General features: G+C 42.0%; 1 protein-coding gene across 15 annotated transcripts in view; it reads right to left on the reverse strand.

Moving 5' to 3' along the window:
• LOC100703570 (pleckstrin homology domain-containing family A member 5) overlaps positions 1-16795 on the reverse strand; it is a 173539-nt gene that overhangs the window by 54673 nt on the left and 102071 nt on the right. For all 15 annotated transcript variants that reach the window (XR_003214527.1, XM_019346466.2, XM_019346460.2 and 12 more), the window contains 4 exons: positions 10812-10916; positions 8799-8871; positions 4221-4321; positions 3262-3377 (listed from right to left, as the gene is read on the reverse strand). Coding sequence is in view for 14 of the 15 variants with exons in the window: in XM_019346466.2 (XP_019202011.1) it covers positions 3262-3377; positions 4221-4321; positions 8799-8871; positions 10812-10916 (395 nt within the window). In the remaining variant the exon portion in view is untranslated. The remainder of the gene's footprint in view (positions 1-3261; positions 3378-4220; positions 4322-8798; positions 8872-10811; positions 10917-16795) is intronic.

The following is a 16795-nucleotide window of genomic DNA, read 5'->3' on the forward strand; positions in this document are numbered from 1 at the left end:
AGCCAGGAACTTGAAGCTGCTCACACGCTCCACAGCCGTCCCCTTAATGTGGATGGGTGGATGTGGGTCAGCATTCCTCCTGTAGTCCACGATGAGCTCCTTAGTCTTCTCGGTGTTAAGCAGCAGGTTGTTTGTGTCGCACCACTCAGCCAGACGATCCACCTCCTCCCTGTAGGCGGTCTCATCGTTGTCGCTGATGAGGCCAATCACCGTGGTGTCATCTGCAAACTTGATGGTGTTGGAACCATCAGCAGGTCTGCAGTCGTGGGTGAAGACGGAGTAGAGGAAAGGGCTCATCACACAGCCCTGTGGTACACCGGTGTTCATTGTGATTGTAGATGAGCAGCGGTTATCCAGTCGGACATGTTGAGGGCGGTTGGTCAGGAAGTCCAGTAACCATTTGCAGATGAGGGAACTGATTCCCAGGTCTGTCAGTTTCCTGATGAGTTGTGAGGGGTGGATTGTATTGAACGCTGAACTGAAGTCTATAAACAGCATTCTGGCGTAGGTGTTGTTGTTGTCCAGGTGTGAGAGGACAGACTGCAGTGCGATGGAGACTGTGCTCCTGTTCTGGCGGTATGCGAATTGGTGGGGGTCCAGGGTGGGGGGGAGACAGGATTTGAAGTGTGCTAGGACCAGCTGCTCTAAGCACTTAGTGATGATGGGGGTGATTTGAAGCAGGCCGGTATCACAGCGTGGGCCAAGGACAGGTTGAATATGTCTGTCAGGACCAGAGATGGGCAGTAACGCGTTACTTGTAACGCGTTACTGTAATCTGATTACTTTTTTCAAGTAACGAGTAATGTAAGGGATTACTATTGCAAAAACGGTAATTAGATTACCGTTACTTTCACGTAGGAACGCTGCGTTACTGCGTTACTAAAACCGTGATTTTTTGCGAGAACGTCTCATGACAGTGACGTAAGCGAGTGCGACGTTCGTGACAACAGCTGTCTGCAGATCATAATATATCGAGTGCGGGACAGAGTGTAGCATGCAGCGTTTAAAGCGTGGAAGTACTGACCTTATTTTGAGTTTGATTCCATAAAAAGTGACAAAAACATTAGTGTCCGTTGTGCGTGGGAAGAAAACTTCTTTTTACAGCTAAAAAAACCCTAAACTTCCAAGAAAGCACCGAGTGTACTACGACGTAATGTGAAATTCACAGAGAAACTCGCGGATTCTTCCACTGACCGCTGCGGCACACCTGCACCAGGGTAAACCTCCGCCTACCCCAGTCCTGCTTTACAGGTGAAAATAGAGCGACAGGACCGCTAGTCTTTGATTTTATTTATTTTCTGCTGTGTTTTACTTGCATCTATTTGAAAGAGTGAGTGTAAACACAAAAACATATTTTATTTTATGTGCTGGAATGTGCAGAAAATAGGTTTAAATGTTAAACAAATTTCTTCCAGTCAGAGAATGTTGCATATAATTTAATTTTTGCTTGATGCATAAAGTTAAAAGATTAAAACTAATAAAACAAGTTTTAAAAAGAGACTTTTCCATTTGATTACATTTTGTATGATGAATTATGCAGAAAAAGTAGAATTGGGCTGAAAGATCTATCGCTTTATTACCTGTTCAGGTTGTAAATCGTGTTTTTAAAAAGTAACTAAGTAACTAAGTAACTAAGTAATTGATTACTTTTGAAAATAAGTAATCAGTAAAGTAACGGGATTACTTTTTGGGGGAAGTAATCAGTAATTAGTAACTGATTACTTTTTTCAAGTAACTTGACCAACACTGGTCAGGACTCCTGCAAGCTCCCCAGAACACGCTCTGAGAACACGCCCGGGGATGCCATCAGGACCTGCAGCCTTGTGGACATTGATCCTGCTCAGCACCGCACTTACATCGGTGGGGGAGAGAGTCAGAGGTTGGTGGTCTGGCGTCGTGTCTGTTTTGGTTGTGGTTGTGGGGTTCCCTCGCTCAAAACGAGCATAAAAGTTGTTGAGCTCGTTGAGAAATACACGCGGGTAGAAGCCGTAGAGATAGTAAAGATAGAAGAGCCATCCACAGCAACAGACAGTGCACAAGAGAGGTGAAACAGAGAGTGGATGCAGATGGAGTCGGCAGAGGCAAAGTTCAAGGATGATCTGTGATGGTAGTGAGGCCCGCTATGATATATGGGTTGAAGAGGCTGAGTTAAAGTTGTTTTCACTGGAAGTGACCAGGATGAACAGCATAAGCTCACCTTGAGCGGTTTGGAGATTAAGTTAGAGAGGCGAGGCTGAGATGGTTTGTGCAGAGGAGGGGAGTGGACGAAGGATGTTGAATATGGAGCTGACAGGCAGGAAGAAAAAAGGAGCCCACAGAGAAAACAATCATGGATGTAGTGGAGGAGGACAAGCACAGGGTGGGTATGGTGCTGTGGTGAGCCGTAAAGGGAGCAGCCGAACGAAGACGAGTGTGATGTTGTACGGCTACACCGGTGACTAAAGATGTGCAGAGGCTTCGGTGTGCTCTGGAGTTTTCATGATGTGCAACAATGTCTGAAAACACAAAGACCAACTTTGCTGGCTCTAATACGTTTGTGCGACATGTGTGCCTTGTTTCTCTCCTTTCCTGTGATACTCCATGTTCTGCTCTGCAGCAAAATACCAGTAATTTGGAGTATTTCGATGTAAAAGTTAAATCAGGGAAGAGCTACAGGATAGAACAACGTTTCGACACGTATACAGGGTCAAGCAAACCAACTGCATGCTTATTCTGATAATTCCTGGTATTCCTAATTGATTTCCTGTTCTTAGAGGGACTATCAGAGCCACATTACCAAAATGATACATGCTTTTTTCAGCACAAACAGCTTTTAATTGCCTGTTGCAAATCATGCCTGCATGACTCATTTAAATAATCTGTTCTTCTAACTTCATGCTCTGAAAAGGACAGCTCGTGTCTCTGACTTTCTGGAGCTGAATCTGGACAGTAGTGTTTAAATGCTAAAAGAAAGTTTTGTGGTGTCAGAAACAATAAATTGGGCTCAAATGTTGTTGGGAATGATGCTTGCTTCATGCAAGTGAAGGATAAAACTCTTGATTAGATCCTTTCAGAGGCTGTGATGTCTGTGAAGGTTCATCCAGGTCATCCAAGCTCCTTAGACTTTGAGGCCATAAAACACACCATAAATGAGGCTCCTGTGATGCATGGGATATAAAACAACACTCCACTTTGTAGAACTCTGTCACTGCACAGTAGGTGTGTACCTCACATCTGCCCACCATCTTATCTGTCTGATATATCCCTGTGGTTAGCACCAACCTTCTGACTGGTTCAGTGTGGACGAGAGCAGCATCTGTCATGACTTTCATCCAGGACTCCATCTCTTTGGCTGTGTCAGTGCAGAAGTAATATGTCCGCATGTTGGGGTGAGTGGCCTGAGTGAAGACAGAGGGAGAGTGATAATAGGATAAAACAGAAGTGCGAGAAACAAATCTGGATCATGACTTCAAATTACCAGCAGGAAGTCAATATACTGCTGCTCAGTTTATCAAAAGCTGTATCACAAGTATCACACTGAACTGCCCAACACACAACTTTCTATGTGTATGTACAAGTATACACACATCTATGTAAGAAAAACCTAGTTTTTTTATGTATTAGTAATTTTAACCATGAAATTCAGACACAGCCTCTCAACTAAAACAAACTGTAAAATGTTTGATATCAGTCTGGTGCAGTTAAGTGTGTGCACGAGGCAGGACACGGGATCTGTTGGGTTATTTCTACAAATGGACGTGTCTTTCAGTCTCAAACTTCTGATCAAACCTTTGGGGGTCACTACATTAACCTCGTCAAGGTGAAACTTTGAGACTTTCTACCTTTTTTACATAAATAACTTGCATACTGTTAACCCTGTGAACCCTAACCATAACCCACCCCAACCGGTCGCAGCAGATGGCCCCGCCCCTCCCTGAGCCTGGTTCTGCCGGAGGTTTCTTCCTGTTAAAAGGGAGTTTTTCCTTCCCACTGTTGCCAAAGTGCTTGCTCATAGGGGGTCATATGATTGTTGGGTATGTACTATTGTAGGATCTACCTTACAATATAAAGCACCTTGAGGCGACTGTTGTTGTGATTTGGTGCTGTATAAATAAAACTGGATTGAATTGCTGTCCCAAAATCAATAAAAATGAAAAGTTAGTTACAAAGTAGCATGAACTGTTGCAATCACTAATAATAATAACATAACAAACCTTTAAAAAAATGTAACTAGTGTTTACCTTGAAGGCATATTTCCTGCTGATGTGGTCATCCACCGACAACATAGATATGTGAAAACTGGGCAACAGGATGCTTCCTAGGATGCTATCCTCTTTTTCATCTGCAGCAACGAAAGAGAAAAGTCTGCAGGTTGAAACATATTTATGTCAGCAACTATATGCTAATCTGATTCAATAAGGTTTCAGACTGGGAGATTTGTGGGTTAGAGTGGTACAAAATATTCTTCTTCTGTTTGTGTTATGTTTGCTTTCTTATTAGTACGTGTCAATCACATACATGGCCCAGAATGATAGCAGATAGTGTTGATATTTAAATATTTGTTTATTCTATCAAGCTGTAAAGATTCCCAGGAAGAACAAGGAGGGAGAAATAATCTTTGGAAGAAGGAACATCGTTGGATAAATGTCGACATAAAGTACATAAACTTCCCTGCGGCATGGCTTCCTTAACTTGAAGTTGTGTTGGAAACCAGTGGTATTTGTGAATCAGCAAAGTAATAACCAGTGCTTTCAGTTTTTTGATTTATATTTCCCGAGGCTTAAAACCTGGAGCCACCGTTAGAGATATTTAGTAGATATTTTCATCGTGAATATGTTCCCTGCTGTAAAGAGCTGAGATCTAAAGTAAGAGAAACAAGTGAGGCAAATGAAGAAGAATGCAATACTAGTATATTTAATCATTATATACTGATGTCTGATTTTGTCATATATATTACAAAATTCTCCAAATGAAATTGAATGACGTCTCATGACAAAATTCTTGTAACAACAACAGCTGTGGTGGTTTTAGCTGTGATTCTGTCACCTCTGTACACTGTGCAGTATCATGTTTCATGCGATCTAAAGGCAGCACAGTACATGGACTGCGGCACAAAACCACAGAGCCTCCAACGCGCATTACTGTTTGCTTTAGCTGAGGCGCTGCGGCTCCTCTCACCCGTCCCTGATGCTGAATGGCTCCAGCTGGCTTACAGAGAGCTGACATCTCAACGGTATCAGGGTAAGAAAGCAGTGAGGAGGCGATATGGGACCTCTGTAAACACTTTGCTGTTGAGTTTATGATCTCAGTCACTCGTCATATTTAATAAAAATTTAGGTCCATTTTGCAAATCTTGTTCATATTATGTTTCAGACGATTATGGGCTATCATTGGCTAATGACTGATGAATAAAAAGTTGTTCTTGAGCTTTCAAAATGGGACTTAAAAAACTCTTTATGTTAAATATGTTAAAAGTAACAGTTATTTCTAAATAATGTTTTAATTCATTCTGTTGTTTGTGGGACAAACAACTGAAGAAAGTTTAGTATAAAAAAAAGAAATGGGTTAAAAGAGGAAGAAGTAGTAATAACAACAACAATGCTTTGGATGTGTCAGTAATGTCATTGCTTTGCTAAGCTTTGGTAGCTAAATAAATGAATCTAATTTAAACAAGATTGGTATTTGTAATATTGCCTGTGTATTAGTTCAACCACACTGACACTTCTTACACAAAGAATAAAGAAAGAATAACATCAACGTGTTCTGATTCTGAATATAATAGTTGATGTGATAAACAACATTTTGGTGCTCTGAAGTATTTGACTCAATTAAATCTGGCAGATTTACTAAATTTGGACTCAAAGTTAATTAAAGGTGAATGAAATTTAATTGATGAATCCATGTCATGTTCATCTTAATCAAGATAAAGTATACTTATGTTTTTAAATGGAAATTTGGTGGCATGATTAAATGATGTTCATTCAACAGATGACTTTAATAATAATAATAATAATAATAATAATAATAATAATAATAATAATAAATTTTATTTAAAAATGCCTTTCAAGACACCCAAGGACAATAATAGAATAACACATGTAATAGAACAAAGACAAAATGAAGAACAATAGAAACAAAAGGACAAGATAAAATTAACAAACAGTGGGTAATGTAGGCAGCTGAGTTTTAAAGCAGTTGAAGCTTATGGAGGGATTTATGGGGGAGACCACGCAAGAGAGAATTACAATAGTCAAGGCGGGAGGTAAAGAGACTGTGGACAAGGATGGACGTAGACTGGGTGGGAAGACAAGGATGTAATCTGTTAATGTTGCATAGATGGAAACCGGCGGAATGGGTGAGATCATTGATGTGAGATTAAAAGGATAGTGAACTGTCTAGGATGACACCAAGGCTCTTAACCTGAGGAGAAGGGAAAACTGTGGAGGTATCAGTAGTGAAAGAGAAATGGTTCGCCTTCAAAAGGTTGGATTTGGTGCCAATAAGGAGGATTTCAGTTTTATCCTCACCGAGCTTAAGAAAATTAGAGCTAAACCAGGATTTTAATTCGGATAGACATTCTGTGAGGGAAGTAGGTGGGAGGGAGGAATGAGGCCTGCAGGAGAGATATAACTGGGTGTCATCAGCAAAACAGTGAAAGTGAAGATCAAATTTGTGGAGAATGGTACCAAGAGGGAGGATGTATATTATGAAGAGAAGAGGGCCTAAGACTGAGCCTTGGGGTACACCAGAGGTGATCAGGAAAAGACGAGAGTGGAATGATTAAAGTTGAATAAACTGGGAGCGTCAAGGAGATATGACTGGAACCAGGCTAGGGGTGTGTCGACGATACCGAGAGAGGAAAGTCTGCTTAGAAGGACGGAGTGCTTTTGTTATTTTGTTGGGGGCGAGGAGGTTCTTTTCGTTTTTTTTCTGTTTTTTGTTCTTGGTTTTTTTTGTTTTTGTTTTTTTGTTTGTTTGTTTTTTTTTCCTTCTTCTCGTTGCTTGTTTGGTTAATATAAGAGAGGAAAACAAGTTCCAACATGAGAAGTTCTGTTTTGTTTTCATTGTAAACAGTTTGTGTTTTCCGTCTTCTTTTTTTCTTTGTAAACTATATCCATAAAATACTCAATAAAAAATTTTTGAATAAAAAAAGAAGGAGGGAGTGAGAGAGAGATGGTGTCGAAGGCTGAGCTCAGATCCAAAAGGACGACTTTGTAAGATCACCTGCTCACTGATTTCATTATTTTTTTAAAGAAATTAAAGTCCAAGAAAACCTCATTGTTGGATTATATTAGTGTATTTTTGTGGTGATGGATTTGAAAACTGACAGAGAATAACTGACTTGTGGTATAACTGTGGTATAACCGGGCAGCACGGTGGCACGGTGGTTAGCACTGTTGCCGCACAGCAAGAAGGTCCTGAGTTCAATTCCACCATCAGGCCCGGGTCTTTCTGTGTGGAGTTTGCATGTTCTCCCCGTGTTTGCGTGGGTTCTCTCCGGGTACTCCGGCTTCCTCCCACCGTCCAAAGACATGCAGCTTGTGGGGATAGGTTAATTGGATAATGCAAATTGCCACTAGGTGTAAATGTGCGAGTGAATGTGAGTGCGGATGGTTGTCCGTCCCTGTGTGTTAGCCCTGCGACAGACTGGCGACCTGTCCAGGGTGTACCCCGCCTCTCGCCCTATGACAGCTGGGATAGGCTCCAGCGCCCCCCGCGCCCCTGAAAAGGATAAGCGGAAGCGAATGGATGGATGGATGGATGGTATAACTGACATGACAGTTAACTTACTCTTACTTTAAAACATGAGCTTTATAAATAGTTAATGTCTAATCACTGGGAATAAACTGAGATCTGCTTATCAAACTGCACCTCTGAAAATTAAGTTAACTATGATTTAAGTCTTTAAATGATGTCTCTGCCTCGCTCTGGTAATACCAAAATTAGCAGTGTAAATGTAAATACACTAATTTATTTTATCTCGTGGAGGATCTGCAGTAGGAGGGATGATTAACATCTTTGCCCGTACAGAAAGAATATAATTTACCACATTTCCAAAATCCCAACCTGAGGGAAAGAAGCTCCTTAGAATAAAGCGACAGAGCCAGAAGGAGACAAACTGAAAAAGAAAACATTATCAGAAAGCTGCGCATGTCATTGTCATTCCAGACGATGTCTCTTCTCTGGCTAGCAAAGCCAATAAACATGCAGCTCTTCCCTCAGTTTGTCGTGTAAGCGGCTGCCGATCGCACCCTGGAAGAAGCTAATTCATCAGTTTATGGAGATGGAAAAATCCCTCTGAAGGGTGCAGAAAGCATTAAGGAGGAAAGATGAGGTTTTATGAACACAGTTCTAAATTTGTGATGTTGCACCACACGTGACCTCCTAAGTAATACAAACAGTACAACAAAACTGTTGATGTATTTTGTTATTTCAGCGTGTTGAAGTTGCTGGCCATGACAAAGGTAGCGGTTTTTACCACCATAGACTGATTCTTTGAAATGAAAGTAGAGCTCAAAGTGTACTCACGCATGTAATCAATATTAAAAGTTCATAGTATTCCATCACAGAGATGGAATCGAGATCATTATGGTACTGTGTGAGGGATAACAATCAAGTGTGTACAACCTTTGCTGTATATTTTTTAAGAAATTAGGCAAATATACCATTCAGAAATAAAGGCCTCATATGTAAACGGTGAATATCTTCCACAACTTGATATTTGTAAACAGGTGTGAAAGGTAAACATGGTTGACAAGCCTTTAACTTTTCTTGAAGTGCCAACGTGAAGAGATGCATGTGTGTCTGTGTGTCCTCACCACGGTAGTAGAAGAGGCACATGTCAGACAGAACGAACCACCTCTTCTTCCACAGCTTCATGCCTGTACTGTCCTGAATGAGTCAAAGGTCATCAGTGAGACAAAATATAACAATTATAGAGAAAGTTACTATTTTTCAAACACACATATTCTCATCTTTTTGCTTCCTCTTCAAGTCTTAACTGGCTCTTCTCCAGCCTTTCCTATTAAACAGCCTCCATCACCTCCTCTTTGTTATCTCTTCATAAAGCAGAGACAGATTTGCCTCAGTGGGTGCCTGAAGCAAAGACCTGTGCTCTGTTCGTGATGCTGACGTTCCCCTGGCACCTCATTACTGCATCAATGACAAGTTTTCAAGACCATTTGCTCGCTTGGGTCTTTAGTACTTTCAGCAACATAATGCATTGGCCACACTGATATCAGCTCTACAGTGAAAGGGTTTGCTGGGTTTGTCCACTAACCAGGCGAAACACTGACCCACTACAGAGCTCCGTGGGGCACAAAATTAAAAAACTGATAAATACAAGCAATTTCAATTTTATTTACACAGTGCCAAATCACAACAACAGTTTCCTCAACGTACTTTATTTTATGAGGTAAAGTCCCTACAATAACAGAGAGAAAGCTGGGACAATCAGATGACCCCCAATGAGCAAGTCCTTAGGCAACAGTAAGAAGGTAAAACTCCCTTATAACAGGAAACAAACTCCGGCAGGACCAGGCTCATGGAGATAAGACAGGGGACTGATCATTCTGGATTTAACAGGGAGCCAATGAAGGGAAGACGGTAAGGAGAAATCTGCTCTCTCTTTCTAGTCCCTGTCAGGACTCTTGCTGCAGCATTTTGGATTAACTGAAGGCTTTTCAGGGAGTTTTTAGGACATCTTGATAATAATGAATTACAGTAGTCCAGCCTGGAAGTAATAAATGCATGAACTAGTTTTTCAGCCTATCCCATCACTTTGTGAAAGAATATTTGGAATCTGTGGTCAGCCTCCTTTGGCCAGCTTATTATCCTAGCACGTTATCTGAACACAGGCAGGGCGTAAGTGCCGACTGTCCAGGTTTTAATGGTTGCAGCTTTCCTAGCGGCCTAGCGGTTCCCATTTGCCTGTAGAATTCCTAAGTACTTCTAGTTGTTCTCAATGTTGCCTTCTGGTAGTACAATCACCTCATTTCAGACTACCTTTCCTGTCTTTGGAACTGTCCAACTACATTGAACGATATTCCGATGTCATTGCTGTATATACTGGTAGTGTGGATCAGTGAATCGATGTCTCGTTCACTCTTGGCATACAGCTTGATGTCATCCATGTACAGGAGGTGGCTGACAACTGTTCCACTCTGTATTGGTATCCCTAGCGAGTCTTGTTAATGATGTGGCTGAGGGGTTCAGGGCTAAGCAGAACAGCAGTGGGGACAGAGCATCTCCTTGGTAAATCTCACACTTGAGACACAGTTAACTGCGACAGCTAACTACTCTGTGCTGCCTTGATCTTATCTTCTACTCTCCTTCACCATGGACGGTACTGCTTGTGGCTGCTCATGTTTAAGCACCTCGGGCGACTGTTGTTGTGATTTGGCGCTGCATAAATAAAGTTGAATTGAACTGTAGCCAAGGATCTGCTGGTTGGTTTTAGTAAGGATTCTCCTTAATACGTACAGACCCATACATGATTACATCTTTATTACATTTTGTTAGGTAAACTAAGCTAGTCCACTGACTAGTGAAATAGTAAACACAATAATGGTAAATGGCCTGTATTTATATAGCGCTTTACTGGTCCCTAAGGACCCCAAAGCGCTTTACATATCCAGTCATCCACCCATTCACACACACATTCACACACACTGGTGATGGCAAGTGCAATATTTTGAATGGAAATCACACAGACATAACACAAAAGTCATCTATGGGGTATCGCAGCAGTCTGGATACCAGATCCAGTTCCAGAATTCCACAAATTCAACGACGTCCAATTAGCTTAGATATTAATGGCCTTCCTCATGTACCTGTTTGTAAAGCCAGCTGCTCTTCACCACTGGGGCATTGGGGTTTCTCTTGATTGAATTGGACCTCTTGCCAAAGTTGTGGACTTTTCTGGAAGACCTAGAAGGCTGTTTAAAGACGTTGATAGGTGATGAATGTACAGATGCACAAATGCATACATTTGGATGAACAGCTTCATAGAGAAAACATGAGATACATTTAAATGCACACAGTTTTCAATAACGATATGTCTGATGCAAAGTGAACACAGGGGTGTCAAACACATACAAAATAATCCCATATGTCAGTTATTAATGGCCCGTTGGTATGTGGGCGCCAAATCTTCATTGCTGCTTAGAATCCAGGCAGGGGTGGGACTTTATTTTGATGGGCACGCCATGTGGCCAGTCACAGGCAAAGACATACTGGGCTCATACCATTATGTGAAAGAAGGAAGGGGGGCAGATGTTCCGATGACATTTACAGTTCAGTATTAAATATTACTACAAAATGAACTACATACAAAGTGTGTTTGAATGGCAGAGATGCAGAAATGTGTGCACGTAGCACAGAGTCATGGCTCAGTGTCTGAATGAGCCTCACAGGTCTGAATGTGCGCTGGAAGCCGTATAATTCTTACCTTGTTTTAACAGCTGCTCACCACAAACAAGCACAAGCAGACATTTTGGACTTTTAACTGTATTTCCAGAAGTTTTACAGCTTTTCCTACTGATAAAAACCTCTTTTATGGCCGTTCATACAACATAAAGTGATCAGGAATAAACAATTAAATGACAGAAAAGTGTCATGCTCCCATGTCTCTCTGACTGGCCCACACTGGCTACAGGTTTGGTTTGTGTTTTTGTTTCTCTCTCTCTCTCCTCCCCACTGTCTCCCGCCTGCCTGGGCGGAGCTTGTTACTGGGCTCTCACCTTTGGCCCACTCACCTGGGTTGATTGCCACCACCTGCTGCTGATCTGTAGTGATTATGCTGGTGCTATTTAAGGTGAAATCGCTGGCTCAAACTAACCATCGTCTCTGTATATAGATTCCCCGGACCTGTTTGCGGACCCCTCGCGACATTCCTGTGTGTGGTATTGTTAGTGCCCGAAGAGGAGCAAGTGTGAGTGGAGGAAAAGCGGTGGTGCGTGTGGATTCCCTTCCCTCAGCTCGCTGGAGCCCTGGACCCCCACCCAACTCGCTACAGATATATATGTATAGCACTCATGTGTTCCCTTTGTAAATAAATTAGAAGTTTTGTCTTTAAGAATTGTGTCTGTGTTTCAGTTCGTTCCATCACTTGTGACAAAAAGTTTCTGGTTTTCAATTTCTACTCTAGCAATTTCTTTTTTCCTTTTACAACAAAAGTTGAAAAAAACAAAATAAAAGTGGACAGTCTGGGCAATGGTCAAACTGTCCACTGTCCAGGCTCTGATGGTGGTATCAGAGCCTTTTCTGAATTTTACACAATTAATTCTCACAGTTTAAGTCCAAAGAGTCATGCAGACAGATTTGTTTCTTTGTCACAGCAGCTGCTTCTTCATCATGTAGAAAATCAGTTAAATACCTAACTTCTTTAGACTGACAGAAAGCAGCGTTTCCCCTCCTTTCCCACTTTGACCTTAAGTGGAGCGGCCCACTTAAGGTCAAAGTGGGCGTGATGTCAAATGAGTTTGACACCCCTGATCTAATGTGACAAGAGTCTGGCTGTAAATGAGACTCTCGCACAAAAACAGCAGCCTATGGAGCTACATAACAACTTAGTGCAAAATGCACAATAAGGTCAAAAATAAGGTCATCCACAAGCACATCAAGAAGATGGCAACAACTGAACGCTCAGTGAATACCTCAGGCACCAGAAACCCAAGAAAGAGGAGGAACCATCATGGAAGGACAGGCCCCTGCACGGTATCAACCACCAGCAGATAGAGGAGGTGGCTGATATCCAGAAATCCTACCAGTGGCTGGACAAAGCTGGACTGAAAGACAGCACAGAGGCACTAATCATGGCAGCACAAGAACAAGCTCTGAGTACAAGATCCATAGAGGCTGGGGTCTATCACACCAGGCAAGACCCCAGGTGCAGGCTGTGTAAAGATGCCCCAGAGACAATCCAGCACATAACAGCAGGGTGCAAGATGCTAGCAGGCAGGGCATACATGGAACGCCATAACCAAGTGGCCGGCATAGTGTACAGGAACATCTGTGCCGAGTATAACCTGGAAGTCCCGAGGTCAAAGTGGGAGACGTACCCAAGGGTGGTGGAGAATGACGGAGCTAAGATCCTGTGGGACTTCCAGATACAGACGGACAAAATGGTGGTGGCTAACCAACCGGACATAGTGATGGTAGACAAACAGAAGGAGACGGCCGTAGTGATCGATGTAGTGATACCGAATGACGGCAACATCAGGAAGAAGGAACACGAGAAGCTGGAGAAGTGACCCCCCACTTGGCCATCAAACATCCGCTACATCACAGATTGGTGATAAGTTTGGGGCAGTAGGATTTGGGGATAAAGTACTTTGCCTTCAGTACAATAGAGATTTCTCCCCAGTACTTCATCTTTTAGATACTGTCTTTTCCAGTACAACCAGTAGGCTTTGGTGGTGGGGCTACAAGTTACTAGATCAGCCCGGGGTGGCTGACCTACCCCTTTCTTGATCCATCCCCACACTGAGATTATGTCTGCATCAGTAACCATTAGCTGTTCTGGGTGCAGGCACTGAACAGACTATTGATGAGTGACTCACTCACCCGGTGGATACTTGGGTTAGTCAAGGCATCATTGCTACTGCCAACACGGGGTGGCTGTAGCTCAGGAGGTACACCTATTAGCCAACCTACTAATCGATCCCTGTCTGCTCCAGTCTGCATGCGAAACATCCTTGGACAAGATATTAACCACAAGTTGCTGAATGTGTGTGAATGTCAGATAGACTGCACTAAATACAAAGAACATAAAAAGTGTTTGTGCAAATGTGTAAGAATGAGGCAAGTTGTGTAAGTTGTGCTTTGAGTGCTCAGAGTAGAAAAGCATAATATAAGAACCAGTCCATTTTCTATTTACCACCATCCCCTACGGCAGGGGTGTCAAACTCAATTGCACAGGGGGCCAAAACTCAAGGCACACTTTAGGTCGCGGGCCAAACAAGATAAATATTTATTGAACACACTAAAACAATGTTTTTTTAAACATAAATATGAATAAAAACAGACAGGAATATTATTCCAGATTAAATAAACTTAAAAAAATAAACTTTAAATATTTTGCTCTTCATAAAAATATATCCTGTCAAAATTATGCAAGTTAGAAATATGAACATGCTGCCAAAAACCCCAGAAAAAACAAATGAAAGCATATACGAGGTTCGAGCCGCATGTAGACAGAGCTGGGGCATTGCTTCAGGAGTGGAACTAATAAACTGTGCGGGCCATTCAGTCTCGTACTTTCCCTTGAGTGTCCCATTACACTGCAGCTCCATATGAATCTGCACAGGTGCAGTTCAGCAAAGTCCGCTGACTTGGTTCAACATTACTTGGCAACAGGGAAAGTGAGGCAAGTTGCACTGGTGCATTTGTGACAGCTTCACTTGAAATGCCTTCACCGCATCACACATGCCATGTCCATGAACTGACAGATTTCCTTGCTGAGCTCAAAAACTCTATTGATAACTTTTATCCCAACTCAGCCAACAGAAATTGACGGTGATTTAAACCTTTAGCTCAGATAAAATTTACGGTTTGCGTTACGGTGATCATTACATGCTCGATTTTTAGGACTTTACCACACAGCGTTTCCTGGTGTATGATGCAGTGATATGCTGTTAACTCACCGGTACAGTTCTCCTCCTGCATCTTTACTCTCATCCTGCTGACTAGTCCGCTTTTTTCACCGCACAACACCGGCGCTCCATCCAACAGTTTGTCCCAGGGCAGTTTCATATCGGTTACACTTTGACATACGTTTTAAAAAATGTCTTTTCCTGTCGTTGTCCCGTGCATCGATTTAATGTTCAATATTTCCTCTCCACGGATGAAGATGGCCAGCTGTGCAATGTCCACCATGTCTGTACTTTCATCCACAGCAAGAGAGTAGGCAATAAAGTTTTTGCTTCTTTCACACAACTGTGTTCTTAAATCAGTGGCCATCTCACAAACCCGATCAGCAATCGTATTTCTCCTCAGGCTCACATTTGCCAAAATCTGCGTTTTGTCTGGACACAAGACGTCGCACAGCTTCATCATGCAGCTCTTCAGAGTGGTACTGGGCTGATTTGGCTCCTCTGCTACAATAAAACTTGCTTTCACAACAGCTTCACTTTGTCATTTTGCTCTGGTGAAAAAAGTCTGCTGAAATGTCAGATTCTTCTTTAGACTTCTACTATCTGTAGTTTCTGCTCTGCATTTAGGTTTTTCATCTTATCCTGACGTTTTGTCTCGTAGTGCCGTTGTTGTGCCAAAAAGTGATTTCCAATGTTTCTGTGTATTTTTTTTATGGGTAATATCTTTACGTATCTTCGTAAATAGACTTCGGTGAACAGGGTTTAACAAGGGGTTATATATAGAATTAAAAAATTATCTGTTTTTCAAGTATCTTTACAACTCTGTGTTATTGTACTTACATTATAACCAATCCGCTCCTTCATCCCCACTTAAAATATTTTTACTGAACTATTGTAATATTTGCTGCCATTTCTTCTGTCCTCTTGGCCAGCTTACTCTTACAAAAGACATTTTTAATGTTAATGAGATTTTTTTAACTGCATAAATAAAGGTTATATAAAAGTAACTGCCAAAAACTGATTGCGGCTTCTACCTTGTTACACGAATGTTGTTTGTGGCTCAAGATGACTTTATGTCATCCATAAGGGATGCATTTGACATATATTTCACATATTATAGCCCAACAAGTTACTTATAGCAGTTTAAATACGAGCAATCAGTTTTTGGCAAATACCGGAAATCAGTTTTTGGCACAACACCGTCTTAAATTAAATTCCTTAATTACAGCCACATTAGCTCCACTAATAAGACACACGGGTTTACCAGCATGTCTGTAAACATATATTCAGTCACCCACTGGCGCTGAAAGGCTCTGCTTTCAGAATCAACTTTTCTCTCCACCATTGTGAGCAGCTAGCTTCGCAATAACAGAAGTTTGACTTGACTGAAGCGGGAATCTTCCCAGTTAGCCTAGCGTTCAGCAAGGAGGCTGCAGCGCTGCATTATGGGATCTGTAGTTTGTATATTATTAGCGCCTCATATCGCTGGGCCATGCATAACAATAATAGTACATCTATATAAAATGATCTCGCGGGCCGGATATAAATGTACGCCGGGCCGGATGTGGCCCGCGGGCCTTGACTTTGACACATGTGCCCTACGGGGAACACTTCAGTCCTGGCATTAGGCAACCATGGGTACTGTCAGAGCCCTCTTGACCCCATTCTACATACCTCCCTCTACTTGCCATTCAAATAAAATTGAACTCAAATGGAGGGGTTATGATGGGATGGTCCACTTCCACTTCTAGGCTGCTGAAGTTGGGATCTGCAACCATACAGTAACATGAAGGACGACAGGATCTCCTGGAGAGGGCATCAGATTTTTGGTGGTTTTGAGCTAGCTGGCCCTTTTGCTCCCTTAGCCTGGTCAACCAGTGGAGGCTGCTATTGTCAGTTCGAACAGTGAATTTACTACTTCTGGTAATACTGTCAGATCTTAGCTGACTTCTCAGTAGTTTTTTTAACTAGATGACAGTTGCCCGCTTCCCCAGGAGTTTAAGGACTCAAAGTGTCAGTTATGTACTCTTTCTGATAACATATCCCATTCCTAAAAATAAACACTCCTAGGAGAAACTATCACAACTTCAACATAAGACATTTTTTCGATGTTAGGGTTTGTGCAATTCGAAGTAAATTGTGTGAGTAATTTAAATATTCTCCTCCTGAAAGTGAAACACTTACAAAGACATATGCCTGATGACTTAGGGTTAGAACATGTA

The sequence above is a fragment of the Oreochromis niloticus genome, linkage group LG17 (assembly GCF_001858045.2).
Source record: "Oreochromis niloticus isolate F11D_XX linkage group LG17, O_niloticus_UMD_NMBU, whole genome shotgun sequence".
In the NCBI taxonomy this organism is placed as follows: Eukaryota; Metazoa; Chordata; class Actinopteri; order Cichliformes; family Cichlidae; genus Oreochromis; species Oreochromis niloticus.